The sequence below is a fragment of the Pseudonaja textilis genome, chromosome 17 (genome assembly GCF_049901715.1).
Source record: "Pseudonaja textilis isolate UNSWEBS1 chromosome 17, rPseTex1.2, whole genome shotgun sequence".
Classification (NCBI taxonomy): Eukaryota; Metazoa; Chordata; class Lepidosauria; order Squamata; family Elapidae; genus Pseudonaja; species Pseudonaja textilis.
This window is the reverse complement of record NC_142006.1, coordinates 5,908,544-5,923,130: the sequence shown is the minus strand read 5'-3', so window position 1 is coordinate 5,923,130 and position 14,587 is coordinate 5,908,544. Positions and strand designations below refer to the sequence as shown.

The following is a 14,587-nucleotide window of genomic DNA, read 5'->3' as shown; positions in this document are numbered from 1 at the left end:
GACGCAACTCCCGTGTTCAGATGCAATCTACCTTAAGTTGTGTTAAATTTATATTTTACCGACACATAAATAAAGGGAGACTAGTATAGATCTATTTCACATCTATACTAGTTTCCCTTTACTTCTTTGTTGGCAAAACTTAAAGACAAACATAGTTTGTCACGAAAGCGACTGGATTGGGGCTGAAAGGCGAAAGCAGTATGTGCTCTGTCCCATATTTGGGTAGATCAGGTTGCCCTGATGGACCGGTTTCACCAGGAAAAGAACATTTAATCTCTCCCCTGGTATAGCCAATAAAGCAAAGACAGCCCGTGATTTAGAGGTGAATACATCCACCTAATATGCAAAAGTAGCCCGGGTTCGAATCCCAGAAAGGGTATGGCTAGCTGACGAGAGCTAAATCGCCTGAAACAGATCTATGCTAGTCGACTTCTTTGTGGGTAAAATATAAAATTCAACACCCAAATAGTTTGTCGTGAAAGCGACTGCCTGCAAAGGACCCAGGATTGGGGCTGGAAGGCGGAAGCGGAAGCAGTACGTGCTCCGTCTCATCTTTGGCTAGACCAGGTTGCCCTGATAAGAACCTGTCTCAAGAGTTAGCAAGCTCTTGAGGATCCTAAAAAGCTGCCCGAAACCTTTCCAACCAGGCGCCATGGGATCTTTGATCGGCAGCCAACAGGGGCCCTTCGACGCTGGATTCGTGGTGGCTCAAACTAGCCCTGTTCCAGTCGGTGGAGGAAATGGGTCTACTCGGGGTGTGAGTGTGTGTGTGTGTGTGACTGGCAGTGATCTGAGGCCAAGCCTGCTTCAAAGCCAAACCTGCTCCAGCCACGAGACTTCCCAGTCCGCCTTTTCAGCACCGCCCCTCGGGACAGCAAACCCCGAAGCCCCAGGCCAGCAGCCCCTGCCTGCACCTTGCGGCCCCGCAGGAGCGTTTCAACCCCAGGGGCCGAGGGGGCCGCCCCACCCGCCGCTGCAGCCCCCACCCCACCCAAGCTCATCAGGCCAGGAAGGGCTCGACCTGTGCCGGGTTTCCTTCCCCGCGTCCTCTGCAGCTCCGCGAAGGGGCAAGTCCGCCCGGGCGCTGCAGTTCCGACCCCGCCGCCAGAGGGCGCGGGGCAAAAAGCCGCCCGCTGCCTCCCCTCTAGAGGGCGCCGTGCAGCCCCTCTGCCCGCCCCCCCAGTCCCGACTCTATGGCTCCTCTCACCCGCCAGCAAGAACGCCTCCGCCAGGCCTTGCTGTTGTTGTAGCCGCCGCCCGCCGCCTGGAACTGCCCGCCGCTGAGCGTGACCGAGATGAAATCCCGCCGCGAGGGTGACAGGAGTGGCGGCGGCGGCGGTGGCGGCGGCGGCGGCGAAGAGGCGGCGGCCGAGTACATGGCAGCCAAAGGTTTTCCTTCAGGAGCCGCGGAGCTCCCCTCCGCCCGCCGCCATGTTTCTTCCTGTTGCTGTCCGCGGCACCGAGCGAGAGAGCCTAGAGCGGCCGCGCAGGGACGCCGCGGAGTCCCCCTCCCTTCTTGGAGGGGTTACAGCGGCCTCTAGTGGTCCCTGGGAGACGCGCAGGAGGAGGCTGACTTGGGGTAGCCGGTCAATAGCAGGCGAGAAGGCCTCGCCTCCCCATATTTAATATTTCGCTTCTCTTGCAGCCAGCCTGATGCTTTATATTGTATGCTGCCCTTCCTGGCTGATGCTTCTAAGGAGGATGAAGAGAAGAAGACAGGAGCAGAACTGGTGGAAGGTGGCATCAAAAGACAGAACATGCCATTAAAACTAGCCGTCTCCTTCGATCAAATCTCCATCCTACCCCTCTAAGAATGCGGAAACATAAGAAACACACCTTGCCAGAGTTGCTTTTAACATTCACTTTAATATGAAGGAAAATTCTCACATATCCTGTCGTCTTACCGACTTTCCTCCTCCAGAAGTAAACATGCCTTGGTTCTCAAAGCCCTCTCTTGACTCTTTCTTATTTTTTTCCCCCCCTAAAAAGAATTGCTTTAGTTTTTAAATGAAACGTGGACCTTTTTTTCCAAAATTGGAGCTGTCCAGCTTCACCCAAAGTTTAAAATTCAGCTTTGCTTTCATCAAGAAGAAACGGAGATGGAAGGCTTTTGCCCCGCATATATTTTTCCAGCCCCTGCAAAAAAAATAAAAGAGTTTAAAACACTGAACGTGGTGGATTGTTTTAGGACACCTCAAAGGCTAGAATAACCCAAAAGATGGAGACGGACTGTGTGATTAAAATATAATTGAACTAGCAGAAAAATGGTGGAGAAATTTTTTTTTGATGATGTTTGCTTTCTGCAATGATCACCAACTGCCCTTGTGGTCACATCTGTAACCCTGATTGGTCACTGAATTGACCCTTGTTGGGTTGGGGGAGGTTTCTTCACTCTTGCCTGAATCCATTACCATATAGCTGCTTCAATCATCATGGGGTTGAGAGTTTATTATCTTTCTACACCATAATGCAGATATGCAAAGGATTGGACTTTAAGAAGAACCTCATCATAACTGAGTTGATAAGGATGCCTGATGAACCAATAAAAAAAACTTTGTATGGATAATTTGTGGAGTTGCTCTGTCTGCTTTATACCCATCCAGAGCGTAATAAGCAGAACATGTGCTCTTAAAAAAAAAGTTTACAAAACAAGGGAAAGGTCCCGAGTTGCACCAGGCCTAATTCAATATTAGCATTTTTACGTGCAAAGCAAAGTTTCTGCTGCTAAATTCTGTCTCTTTCCATGTTTTGCAAGGAAAAAAAAACACCAATCAGTAAATGTTTAAAAAGGGTTGCTGCCCTTATTCTGAGTTAGTGCAAAACCAGCCCAAAGTTGTTCCCTTTGGCGACAGATATTTAACCCTTTTGGAGCTGAACGGAGAATAGTTTTCTGACCTCTCCAAAGTAAGAGACCAACGGTGAGATCTCGCACACAGCAGGCGGTTCCTCGTCTTGGGAAAAACTGAGAAAGACAGGAAAACAAAAACACTTAAAGCTCTCTACAAATACACAAACACAAGTTATGCTGGAGGATAATAAAGATCCAACTGCATTAAAGTTTATTCCCTGGAATAACCACATCTGCTATCCGAGACTCGGATAATAATTCTAGATTTAAATATGCATCCAGTTCAACTGAATTACCATTGAAAATGGAGATTTTTTAAATATTAATTGCTAACCATTTGGGAAACTTTTTCATAGGTGTCTGATAAATAGTTAACAGTTGTTTCAATATCCCCAGATATTAAATCTTAAAAAAAAAATCAATATTGACTTAACTCTAAAACATTCCCATCCTACTGATAAAATAAACACTTAGGATCAAAGCTTTGTTTGTTGAATCGGACCCGCAGCCGATTCACATAATGCACGAAACCAAAACCCAGCGATGGCTACAATCCCAGGATTTTGCAGCGGGTCGGATGGGGCAAGGGTTGCCTCTTCGCCCCTGCAAAACCTCCTGCCCAACTGGGCTGATGAGCAGCGCATGCCCACCTCTCCTTTTCCGGGATGGGCTGTCCGTCCTTTGTCACGAATTTTCCCCCCGCCTTGATGGCCCAGCGGTAATGCTGAGAGAGAATCGAACGCCGCGCTGTGGTCGGAGTGTCTCTGGCAGCCGTGTCCGCGTTCTTCAGAGGGGAGAACTCCTCTTCCCTCAGGACTTCAAAGGCGACAAAGTTTCTGTCAACCCAGGAAGGAAAAGGTGGGTGCTTAAAATGGGCTGACCGATGGTTTAATTAATTAAATTACGTTTGTATTGCCGCCTATTCGCCCATGGTGACTCGAGGTGGCTTACACAATGTAAAACCAAATTTAAAACAACAAAAAATAAAATAAACAATAAACAATAAAAACGAACAAAAAGAATCAAATTAATAAAGCACAATACAACCAAATCTGGGGAAAAAATAAATTAAAAAATCACTCCTCAGCTCCCGCCCCGACGAGCCGATGGGCCCCCACTCTGCCACCCGCTCCGCTCCGCAGTTGGCTGTGTCCCACTTCGGCCCAAAGAGAGGCACTGGACACTAACTTAGCAAATGGGAACACGTCAAACACAAACTTCTCCAGTTTTATCCCGTTGGGCTCGAGGGGCTGCACCCGGCGGCCTTCCTCATCCACGTAAGGCACTTTCTTGATGGCCACGTGGGGTACCAGCTGTGACTCGAACTGCCTGCGGAGGAAAGAAAGGCACCTGCCAACTGGACCTGGAACTTTCTAACCCCAGGACTGTCTCTAGGGAGCCCGCCCCCCCAAAACAGACCATCCTCAGCCCAGCTGGGGCCTCCCCACACCAAGTAGCAGGTGCAGCAGCCCGCCCACCCTCTGAGATCGTCCCCCAATTTACTCCCACGCAGCCTGGGAACTCTTTGCGGCCCCGGAAGGGAAAAGAGCTGAATTGAAGAATATTGGACTCGGCTGTCTGGGAGGAATGAAAAGGAGAAAAGAAACTTCCGTTGTCTCATCATGTGAGTTTTGGCGGCTCCCTGAAAACTGTTTCATAATTTTAATAGCGGGAGGCATTTCTGCAGTTTGCCCAGACACATTTTGGCTTTTTGACTCCTTCTGAATAATACTCAGCTGTCCGGCGGTTTGGCAGAGCAGTTAAACTACCTCCAACAGCCGTCAATTTCCAGATTAAAAGCAGGGATTTCCCTCCCTCCTTCTTCCTGGATCCAATTAGGTGTCAAGAACCTCTCTTCTTCTTCCTCGTTTTTTTGCTCCTGGGAACCTCTCCTCGCCTTTGGGAGCCCTCGGTGCAGATGGGGGGCAGGGGACTTACTCCGCCACCTCCCGAAGGAAGTTAAGGCTGAAGAAATGGTTGCAGATGTTTCCTGCCCGGTAGACCAAGCGGCCGTCGGGATGGCGTTCCTCGGCCGTTTCCACAGCAATCTCACTGTACTCCACCACCTGAAAGGCTCCGTCCAGGCGACACACCACCCCAACAGGCTCGGCGGGGTGGGCTTTCTCCACCACCTGCAAAGGCAGCATGAAGGGATCGTTGGTTGTGGTTTGCTGGCAGCCAATCAGGGACTCTGGAGAGGACGAGGACGATGCAGGGATGGGGCCAGGACCATCTGGGAGTGGGGTCCTTTCTTTGGAGCCTTCGGAGTCCAGCAGCAGCGAGGCAGAGGACCCAGGAGAGCCTGTTCCCATTGTGCGTGTGTGCAGAGCTGCTAGAAGGAGAGAGCAGCTGAGGCAAAAGGGGTGACTCAGGAGTAAGGCTGGGAGGTGATTACCCCTCCCATAAGGGATAAAAGCCAGCCCTTGGTGATGTGCTATTTGCAGGAAGCAAAGAAGAATCATTAGATTCCGATTCCTCATCGAAGCCCTGGGGACTCTGGTTTGTCTTTGCTGGAACTTCTGTCACTTTACCTGCTAATTAAGTGGATGTCTGTTTCTTGGCAGCCTTTACAACCCTGAAAGGTGTGCTCTTATCTCAGACAGTTGTGTTTAATAAGTTTTGGCTGGGAACGCAAATACTTCCCAGCGTCGCATCCGAAAAGGTTTGCTTCTACACACAGCATGTGTTTTCTTAATTTGAACGAAACCTGGGTCAGAACATCGTTCATTTTGGGAGATGAGGCACCGAAAGAGGCTGAACTTAAAAACCAGGCTCGTGGGAGACCGACCGCCCCCCCCTCACCTTGGCACCGCAATCGGCTCCTTTCGAGACGCAAAACCCAATAAAGACGGGGTCCGCCATTTTGACCAGGATGTTGTCCACGCAGTAGACGTGGAGGAACTGGACGCCCCGTCGCTGCATGTCCGCCAGGATCTTGTGGTCCACCAGGGAGCGGTACAAGCCACCGTTGCCATCTGCAACACAGGAGCAAGCGACGGCTTTCTACTCCTCCGTTGGTCACGGCAGACGTTCCTGCTTACCTTCAGCTACCGTTGGGTCCATGACTCCGGAAGTGGCTTCGTTGGCTGGAATTCCTATCAGAGAAACGGCAGAGAAAGTCCCGGAAGGCCCACTCAGTGCCCGAAAAGAGCCGCCCACCTGGTGCCATGGCGATCTTGCCCTTCTCCTCCAGGATCACCTTCCCGTCGAAGGTAACGGCCGGCAGCATGCTTTGCTCAAACATGATCACGTTCGACTTGTCCAGGTTGAAGTAGTTATGGTCCTGGAAGAACTTCTCGGTCGGCCCCAGCGTGAACTCGCTGGTCATGATGTACCTGGAAGAGGAAGCCGGATTCCTGGCCTTAGCGGATTTCCCACCGGATCCCTTCCTGCCACGGCTTGAGCCGCCTAGGGGCTACGGGACCCACCAGGGCACCAGGCACCGCGAGCCAAACTTCTGGTCGGCCAGCTGCTCCACTTTGCGGATCCTCTCGGCCTGGATCTGGTAGAGGGTCTTGTGGCTGGGCAGGCCCACGTCGAACATGCCCTTGGGGTAGGGCACCCCCAAACGCGTGCCTTGCCCGCCCGCCAGCAGCAGCACCGCCACCTTGCCCTGGGAGATCTGGCGGAAGCCTGGAGGACAGAAGGCACAGCTGGCACCACCTCTCCGCAGAGAGACCCCCCCTCCCACCCTCAGCCCCCTTGCCAGGCAGGCCCTGGAGGCACAGCACCAGGCCAGGGGGGGGGAGATGGAGGCCAAAGGGCATCACCAGCTGGAGGGCGCGCCCACCTTCCTCCTCCCACCGCTCCAGAGCCGCCGGGTCGCCGCTGCCGACGCTGCCCACCACCTCGGGCGGCAGGGGCTCCATGCGGCCATCCAGCTTCTCCCGGCAGGGCCGTCGCTGGCGGGCGCAGGCTTGGGCAGCCCGGCGGCAATGCTCGGCCAGCTCCTCGGGCTCCAGCAACGCCAGCGGCCCCAGCAGCGCCTCCCGCTCCGCCGGCCCCAGCTCGGCCCAGAAGCGCAGCAGGTGGGACTGGCCGGCGCGCTCCAGCCGGACCCGCATCGCCTCTTCCTCCGACGGCCCCATGGCCGGGGCGCGGCAGGCGAGGAACGGAGGCCGAAAGGCAGGAAGAGGGAAGCGCGATCCCCTCTCGCCAGTTGCCTCCCAGAGGCCGCTCAGCTGCCGGGCTCCGCCGCGGGTCCCGCCCCGTCCGGCCAGGCGGAGCTCCCCGCCTCAAGCCAAGGCGCGGGGCGGGCCGAAGGCGGCGGGGAAGAGGCGAGGGAAGCAGCGCCGCCCCCCAAGCCTAACCCCGACCCCCGGAGCGGCCGAGGGCGGCCCCTCCCCAGCATCTCCGGCCCGGGGGTCGCGGAGGGGAGAGCGAGCGAGAGGCGGCGGCTCCTCCGGCCGCGGTTTCTGCCGGCCCGGCGGCTCCTCCGCTCCCGCAGCTAAATCAAACCAGCTCGCGGGACGGCTCAGCCAATGGGCGGTTGAGGATTGGGTCTATCGGCCAATGAGAGGGAGGGACGCTGACGTCACGGGGAGCCCCGTTGCCTTCCCGGCCGCCCCTTTGTCCGCCGATGGCGCCGGAGCGCAGCGCGTCGGGGCTCCCGCGGGCTTTCCTGCAGAGCCTCCGGCCGCTCTACGACATCCTGGACGAGCGGCGGCGGGGCTACGTGCACCTGCGGGAGATCGAGTCGCGCTGGCTGCAACCGGGCGGGGAAACGGGGCCGCTGCCGCCGGGGGTCTTGGAAGGGCTGCGCCGGGCGGCGCCGGCCAGCGGCTACCTCACCTTCGAGCGCTTCGTGCTGGGGCTCCGGCTGTCGCTCCTGGGCGACGAGCGAGGAGGGGAGCCCGCCGGCGGGAACCTGGCCGGCCCAGCGCCCTGCCCCGCCGCCGACGCCCCCTCGCCGCTGAAACGGGGCAATCGGCCGGGCGGCACCGCCGCCCCTCGGAGCCTGGAGCAGAGCAGCCACGGCGGGCAGGCGGAGCAGCAGCAGCTGCTGCCGGGCAAGCGAGCCGGTGAGGGACCCGGGCGAGGAAGGGGGCTGCAGAGTTTCTCCGATCATGGGCAGAGTCCGGCGGTTGATGGCAAGGCAGACCGACCCTAACTCGGTTTAATGGAGGAGCGGGGGAGTCCCTGGTGGGACATGAAGGAGAAAGACCGGATGCAAGAGTGTGGGGAGGGGTTTCACTCCCAGGATCTGGGGGCTGCGCCTGGGAGAAACAGCACCCCAGATTGCAAAAGGAAAAGGAAAAAAAACAGTTTTAAATTTGGAGGAAAGAAGGGAGAAAGGGGCCCAGAATGGCGGGTTTCCTGGTGGGTGGTGGGTTTACCAAGAACCCCTCCTCTTAACCTCTCCCCCTTCCTCTTCCCCTCTGCAGCAGGAGAGGCCGATGGGACCCGGAAGCCGAAGGAGCCGCTGGAAAACGAGGGTTCCTGCAAGGAGCCCCGCCGGCAGCTGAGCAGCCGGCGGAGACACACCATCACCCACGGAGTGGACTATGAGATGGTTGGTACTCCCATTCCTGCGCCGCCGCCCCCCCTCCACATCCCCCCACCTGGCAAAAGAGCTGGCAAGACAGAGGGAGGCTGCCCCCTAGCTGGCCTGCTGGATTTACCCCTTGGGTCACCTCCCCGCTCTGCGCTGGGAGCAATGGGAATTGTAGTCCAACGCAAATCCAGTGTGTGCCCCAGCTGGGAGGGGGGAGTTGTGGGGATGAAAGGAAGGGCGGCTGCTGATGGCCTTGCCCCCCCCCCGACCCCCGTGTCTCCTGGCAGCTGAAGCAGATGAAGGAACTGGAGAAGGAGAAGGACTTCCTGCTGGAGGGGCTGGAGCTGGTGGAGGAGGCCCGGGGATGGTACCACCAGCAGCTCCATCGCCTGCAGGGGCACCAGAAGCAGCTGGCACGGAGCAAAGGTCGCCAGGTGAGGGCAAGAGGCAGGCTGGGGGAACCTGGAGCCATCTCCCAGGGCGGTGGGGGGAGGGCTGGCCAGCCTACTCGGAGGGGGCCAATGGTGAGCCAACCACAGACCCTTCCCCTTTTCCTCAGCAGGAAGAGGGAGGCCGGACGCAGCTCAGCCATCTCTTCCCGCAAGTGCAGGAGCTGAACCAATGCCTCTGGCAGCTGCTTTCCCTCTCTGCCAAGGTGAGGAGCCCAGGGCAGTGGGGTTGGGGTGGGTGGGACCTGCCGTAAGATGAGTGCAAATAAAATAAATCAAGGAAATAAAATAAATAAACTTCGCTGGCATTTGCCTGGGGCGAGGCCCTGCTGTTGTTGTGGTTAGCTGGCAGCAGGTCCAGATGGCTGAGGAGAGTGAGGACTCAGATGAAGGGCCAGGACCATTAGGGAGTGGACTGCTGCCTTCAGAGATTGTGGGGGGGCTGGCAGCAGCGATGAGGAGGTTCCCGAGGAGCCTGTGCCAAGTGCGCGTGCACGCATGATTGCTCACAACGGCAACAGTACGGGCAACTCGGGAGCAAGGCTGCAAGGTCCCTTCTTCAAGAAGATAAAAGCCAGCTGTGAAACGAACGTTCTTTGCAGAAGGCAAAGACGTTTTGAAACTCAGTCTCGTGCACATTCCAGTATCCTGAGTTTGTATTTGAAGATTCTTATTTTGCAAATTATTCCTTGTCTGTTGTCTTTTGGCAAGTCTTGCCCAATTTGGCAAGGCTTGTGCTTATCACGGCTAATTATTTTGTAAAAGCATTACAAGGTTTCAGTTCCTTTTGGATTGTGTTTGATTTGTTGGAAAAGAACAGCTGCCCATAAGGACTAGAAACCTGTCACTCACTAAACCCCCTTTCACTTCAGCCTGGGAACTCAAGCCCTGCCGCCGCGCACAGCCCGCCTGCCACCCTCCTGGGCCCCTCTCCACCTGGGGGGCCACAACAGACCATCCACATGCTGAAAGAACAGAACAAACTACTCATCAAGGTCAGGGGGGGCAGAGGAGCAGAAGCCATCTTGTACCCATCTCTTTTTTGGGGGGGGGTGAAGGCCCCAACCAGCCACTTTGCTAACACCGCTTTGCCTCCTCCCCACCCACCCCAGGAGGTGACGGACAAAGGCCACCGGATCACGCAGCTGGAGCAGGAGAAATCCGCCCTCATCAAGCAGCTTTTTGGCGCTCGGGCAGAAAGTACCAAGGACAGCAACCAGTTGGATTCCACCTTCATTTAGCCTCTGGACACCAATGGCCTCTTTCTGTGACATTTCCCTCCCCCGCCCCCCCCAAGAGACTGGGGAGGGGGGACATCTCCCCTATGGGAGGGGGGCCGCAGAAGAATGTGGGCGCTCTCCCTCCAGCCGCCCTCTTTGCAAGCTGGCCCTCCTGAGCCCCATGGCCAGCAGGGGGTGTCGCGGCAGCCTCTCTGCGAAAGGATATCCTCAGTGGGCACTTTGCAGGGATCGGGAGTAGGGCGGAGGACCCCCACTGACCCTGCCCCAAGGAAACCTCCTCCCTGACTGCAACACTCCTAGAGGGTCAAAAAAATGTGTAGCACCCCGTGAGACCCCCAGGGGTCCGGATTCCCACCACTTAGGAATAAACTCTTTTGTGCCTTTGGGTGAATTGGGCCTTTTTTAAAAAATTATTTTTTTTAATGGCTGACATTTCCATGCTGTTCTACTCCAAACTGTGCCCGCGGAAGGGGCATGTATGTGTGTGCACTTCCTCTGTGTAACAGAAAACCTTCACAATCTGCTTGGTTTCCTTCGTGCTGGGAGGGAAGCCCCCCCCCCCAGCCCCCCCCACCAGTGTGTTCAGCTGAAAGGCTGCTTACAACTAGCTGTTTTTCATTATAAGAGGAAGCTGCCAAAGGATTTGGGAGTCTGACTTTCCTGCCAGTTGCTATGTTTACAAATAAACTCTGTGCGTGGTTTTCTTCGTCTGCGTAGCATTTTTGAGGATGTGTTTTTTTTTCTAAATACAGTACATGTGTTAGTATTGTCACGGTGCAGATCCAAATTAAAAAAAAAAGGTTAAACCTTGTTTTTGCTGTTGCTTATATATTAGTACCTGGCATAAGATCGAAAGGAACCCGGAGGGGCTTTAGCCTGAAATCAGATGCCCAAAAGAAAAGTTGGATATGGCTGAGTGCTCAAGAGACGCTGATAAAAGTTAAGACCCAAAATTCTGTCCAAAGGGGAGCTTTTTCCTCCAGAAGGAAGCAAGGACCGAGTTAAAGATCTGTGTTCAATCAACTGGATCACTTATTTTTTTAAAAATGAGCTTTTTCAGGGATTTACTGCCAGAAAGTAATCTTGGATGGACTTTTTAAATAGATAGAATTGGCCAAGTGTGATTGGACACACGAGGAATTTGTCTTTGGTGCAAATGCTCTCAGTGTACATAAAAGAAAAGATACATTTGTCAAGAGTCAAGAATCATCAGGGACAACACTTAATAATAGTCATAGGGTACAATAAGAATAGGATTAGAAGTAGAGTACAGCAGAATAGAGTAGAATAGATTAGAATAGAATAGAATAGATTAGATACTGGAATGAAGAATAGAATAGAACAACTAGAATAGAATAGAATAGAATAGAATAGAATAGAATAGAATAGAATAGAATAGAATAGAATAGAATAGAATTCTTTATTGACCAAGTGTGATTGGACACACAAGGAATTTGTCTTGGTGCAAATGCTCTCAGTATACATAAAAGAGACATTCATCAAGAGTCAAGAATCAAGGTACAACCCTTAAAAGGGTTATAGGGTCATAGGGTACAATAAGCAATCAAAGTTGTCAGTATTTTTGCACTGAATTTTGGGAAGGGGGTGGGGAGATGTGGGCTAAACCTAGCAGGCTCCCCAACAGCTGCTTGTTCCTGGAAAAACAATGGTGTTTTTTGTTTGTTTTTTGTATTTTCAGTGCAAGGCAGGGACCTTCTGGGGAAAAGGAGAAAGAAAGAGGCCCAGTTTGGGTAAGAGATCCAAATCTTCAACTCTCCCGACCTCGGGGCTTCTCCTCACAATGAGCGTCAAGGCGGGAGCGTCATGTGTCACAGGCAAACATCCAGGATCAACCGTGGATGGTTTGCTCTGGCTCCAGAGAGACCAGATCTCTTTGTCCTTCCAGGCCTGCTAGGTGGGGTGGGGGCTGGTTGAAGGTCCCCAGTCCCTCCCCACTCAAATGTGCTTATGGCTTAACCGTGTGTTGCAAGACTTTGCCAGGAAGGGATCTCTCTCTTCAATGTCCTTTTGTTTCTGTTGTTTTGCAACACGTTCCTCTGTTTTATCAGCCGCCAAAGAGAATCCAGGGGGGATGACCGGCCTCCCACCTGCTTTGTGGCCCCTTTCTTAATTCTGCAGCAACCAGAGGGGGACCAACATTCGCCAGGCTCTAGCCCAGATGTGCTATGAAGAATGGTCCTCCACGTTCTTCCTCCCTTTTTAAAAAGAAACAGAAAGCGACTATTATTATTGGCCAAGTGTGGTTAGGCACACCAACGTGCCTACCGTCCCTGTCCTATTGTTTCATTTGATTTTTCTTACGTGTTTCCATTTCACGTATTCATAACTATGTTTATACTTATACCTGTTATCATCGCTTGACAAATTAAGATAAATAAAATAAAATAAAATACCAGGAGTTTGTCTCCGATGCAGACGCTCTCTGTGTACATGCAAAGCAACGAAGTAATCATAATCATAATGCCAATAAAAGCGGGTACTAGAGAGAAGATGACCATAATAACCCTGCAGTCATACGATCTGGGTAAATCTACCCTTTGGGGGCTTGATTGCATCTGAGCATGGAGAAGACCTGACTATCCACAAAACCTTTAGCGCATAAATTCCCTGACTTACTGCCTGACCGTCATTTGAGAACGCATTCCAGATGTTCAGTCTGGAAGGAGCCAGTTCGGCAGAGCCAGACTTAAGGCAGGAATCTGGACTCCCACCCATCACACACACCCCCAACTCAAATTCCCTTGTTCTCTTGGCTTCCTCCCCTCCTAAGTTCAGGTTGAGGGCAGACCCACAGGGTGCCTCCTATCCAATGGTCTAACGTTGCTTTGGCTTTACGCCTGTTCCATATAATCTCGGATGTTTTGCTAAAGTCAGAATGAGTCTTACCCTTCTCTTCTTCCCAGAATTCAGGTCTTTCAGGAGGAAATGAAAATTCAGAGCGGGGGACTGTTAATGAAGAAATGTCCTCCTTGCTAGTCTTTCTTGACCAAATTCTATTTATTTATTTTTATTTATTTGATTTGTCAATCGCTTACAAGATACAGGTATAAGAATAAACATAGTTTTGAATACATGAGATGGATACATATAAGAAAAATAAAAAAGAAACAATAGGACAGGGACGGTAGGCACGATTGGTGCGCTTATGCACGCCCCCTACAGACCTCTTAGGAAAGGAGTGAGGTCAATAGTAGACAGTCTAAGGTTAAAGTTTTGGGGGTTTGGGGAAAACCAACCCAGGTTGGTCTTTCTTTTGTTGGTGGGCAACTTGAAGGCATCTGACCAACCTTCCCGGAAGGCTTTGAGTCAGGCTGCTTCAAATTTGCCCCAGTTGGGGCATCTCTGCCCAGATGCTCCTTGGATGTGGTCAGGCACTGAGGACAATCATCTTTTGTCTCAGAGAAATTAGCCTCAAAAGACCCCTTGGACTTCTGTCCAAGTGGAAATGCCAAGACGGGGCACCCCGGGCACTTTTGGAAGTGTTTCTGCTTCCAAATTGTTTCCATAGAAACGTTAATGTTTTGTGTGGCTGGCATCTAATTTTGGAAGAAGGGAACAAAACTAGAGAGTATGAGGGAACTCGCTATTATTAGTAATTTCTTTATCCACCAAATCTCACGGCGGGGTGGGGTCTGGGGGGGGGCTATCTTATGCTACAAAGGTTGGTTTGTTCTCCTTCTTTGCTCAATGAGTTGGCACGGAGGGCATGGGGAGCCTTTGCCCCATCCAGCTGCAGAGAGGCTGGTTGCAGGGCTGGTAAAAACGTCCCTCTTGAAGTCAAGGACTTCAAGCAGGCTCCGTTGCTGGACGCCGCAAGGGCAGGGCCTTCTTGGGGAAGGCCCATGCTGTCTGGCAGCCTCCTTGGAGTGGCACTCTTAGCGTGCTTGGAAAGAACGCCAACGGGCAAGGAGTCTTTGGGCAACCCCCGAGGCCCTCAACTCAGAAGCAGGCTTTCCGGAGATTCCAGTCCAAAAGGGCGACTTTACAGGCAGAAGCTTCAATGAAGGTTTAGCTGTTTGTTTCCCGGATTGGCTAAGCGGCAAGTGGGCAGGCGCACAATCACAGCCAGGCCGCCGTTTGCCAACCTTCCAAGAACTTCAAGCCATCTGGAGAGACGATTTCTCAAGACTCTTTTCTGCTGCTTCCCCTCTCTAATTCTGCAAAATCCTCATGGGCTCCGATTGCTTTGTAAATAGAGACAGAAGCAAGCCCCCCGTCTCTCTCTCTTCCTCCCTCCCTCTCTCTTTCTCTCTCTAATTCTGCAAAATCCTCATGGACTCCAGACTGTAAATAGAGACAGAAGCAAGCCCTTCCCCCGCCCTCCCTCCCTCTCTCTTTCTCTCTCTAATTCTGCAAAATCCTCATGGACTCCGACTGCTTTGTAAATAGAGACAGAAGCAAGGCTCCTCTCCAGCTCTCTCTCTCTCTCTCTCTCTCCCCCACTTCCCCCCCCTCTCCAGCTTGCTTTGTTCCTCAAGTGGACTTGAGACTCTGGGAATCTCCGGGGTGGTAAAAGGCTTTATTTCTAGAAGGG

The 14,587-nt window shown here is 53.1% G+C and overlaps 3 protein-coding genes across 5 annotated transcripts in view; 1 reads left to right on the top strand and 2 right to left on the bottom strand.

The window, feature by feature from the left end:
• MAN1B1 (mannosidase alpha class 1B member 1) overlaps positions 1 to 1,467 on the bottom strand; it is a 10,814-nt gene extending 9,347 nt beyond the window's left edge. Inside the window, exon 1 of the mRNA XM_026712341.2 lies at positions 1,208 to 1,467. Coding sequence (XP_026568126.1) covers positions 1,208 to 1,378 — 171 coding nt within the window. The 5' untranslated portion in view covers positions 1,379 to 1,467. The remainder of the gene's footprint in view (positions 1 to 1,207) is intronic.
• A 379-nt stretch (positions 1,468 to 1,846) lies between these two features.
• On the bottom strand, positions 1,847 to 7,302 carry UAP1L1 (UDP-N-acetylglucosamine pyrophosphorylase 1 like 1). 2 transcript variants are annotated; one of them, XM_026712347.2, is made up of 9 exons: positions 6,639 to 7,284; positions 6,277 to 6,481; positions 6,008 to 6,183; positions 5,651 to 5,823; positions 4,787 to 4,980; positions 4,037 to 4,177; positions 3,499 to 3,684; positions 2,896 to 2,962; positions 1,847 to 2,136 (listed from the first exon to the last, which is right to left on the bottom strand). In XM_026712347.2, the coding sequence occupies exons 1-9, from the start codon at positions 6,934 to 6,936 to the stop codon at positions 2,062 to 2,064; spliced, it is 1,515 nt and encodes a 504-aa protein (XP_026568132.1). In that variant the 5' UTR covers positions 6,937 to 7,284; the 3' UTR covers positions 1,847 to 2,061. The 2 variants fall into 2 exon arrangements, with proteins under 2 accessions (XP_026568132.1, XP_087770659.1); XM_087914533.1 differs by lacking the exon at positions 4,037 to 4,177 and having other exon boundaries at positions 6,639 to 7,302.
• SAPCD2 (suppressor APC domain containing 2) lies at positions 7,108 to 10,746 on the top strand. 2 transcript variants are annotated; one of them, XM_087914534.1, is made up of 6 exons: positions 7,108 to 7,869; positions 8,233 to 8,360; positions 8,630 to 8,776; positions 8,902 to 8,997; positions 9,664 to 9,786; positions 9,904 to 10,746. In XM_087914534.1, the coding sequence occupies exons 1-6, from the start codon at positions 7,428 to 7,430 to the stop codon at positions 10,030 to 10,032; spliced, it is 1,065 nt and encodes a 354-aa protein (XP_087770660.1). In that variant the 5' UTR covers positions 7,108 to 7,427; the 3' UTR covers positions 10,033 to 10,746. The 2 variants fall into 2 exon arrangements, with proteins under 2 accessions (XP_087770660.1, XP_087770661.1); XM_087914535.1 differs by having other exon boundaries at positions 7,327 to 7,869; positions 8,905 to 8,997.
• The last annotated feature ends 3,841 nt before the right edge of the window (positions 10,747 to 14,587 follow it).

What these genes read in the sequence shown, in the direction of transcription:
- UAP1L1 (XM_026712347.2), bottom strand. Translation starts at nt 6,936, where the DNA reads ATGGGGCCGTCGGAGGAAGAGGCGATGCGGGTCCGGCTGGAGCGCGCC. An exon ending in TCGCGGTGCCTGGTGCCCTG is followed by an intron (nt 6,184 to 6,276) that starts GTGGGTCCCGTA and finishes TTCCTCTTCCAG; the next exon opens with GTACATCATGACCAGCGAGT. An exon ending in CAAGATCGCCATGGCACCAG is followed by an intron (nt 5,824 to 6,007) that starts GTGGGCGGCTCT and finishes CCTGTGTTGCAG; the next exon opens with ATGGCAACGGTGGCTTGTAC.
- SAPCD2 (XM_087914534.1), top strand. Translation starts at nt 7,428, where the DNA reads ATGGCGCCGGAGCGCAGCGCGTCGGGGCTCCCGCGGGCTTTCCTGCAG. An exon ending in GCTGCCGGGCAAGCGAGCCG is followed by an intron (nt 7,870 to 8,232) that starts GTGAGGGACCCG and finishes TCCCCTCTGCAG; the next exon opens with CAGGAGAGGCCGATGGGACC. An exon ending in AGAACAAACTACTCATCAAG is followed by an intron (nt 9,787 to 9,903) that starts GTCAGGGGGGGC and finishes CACCCACCCCAG; the next exon opens with GAGGTGACGGACAAAGGCCA.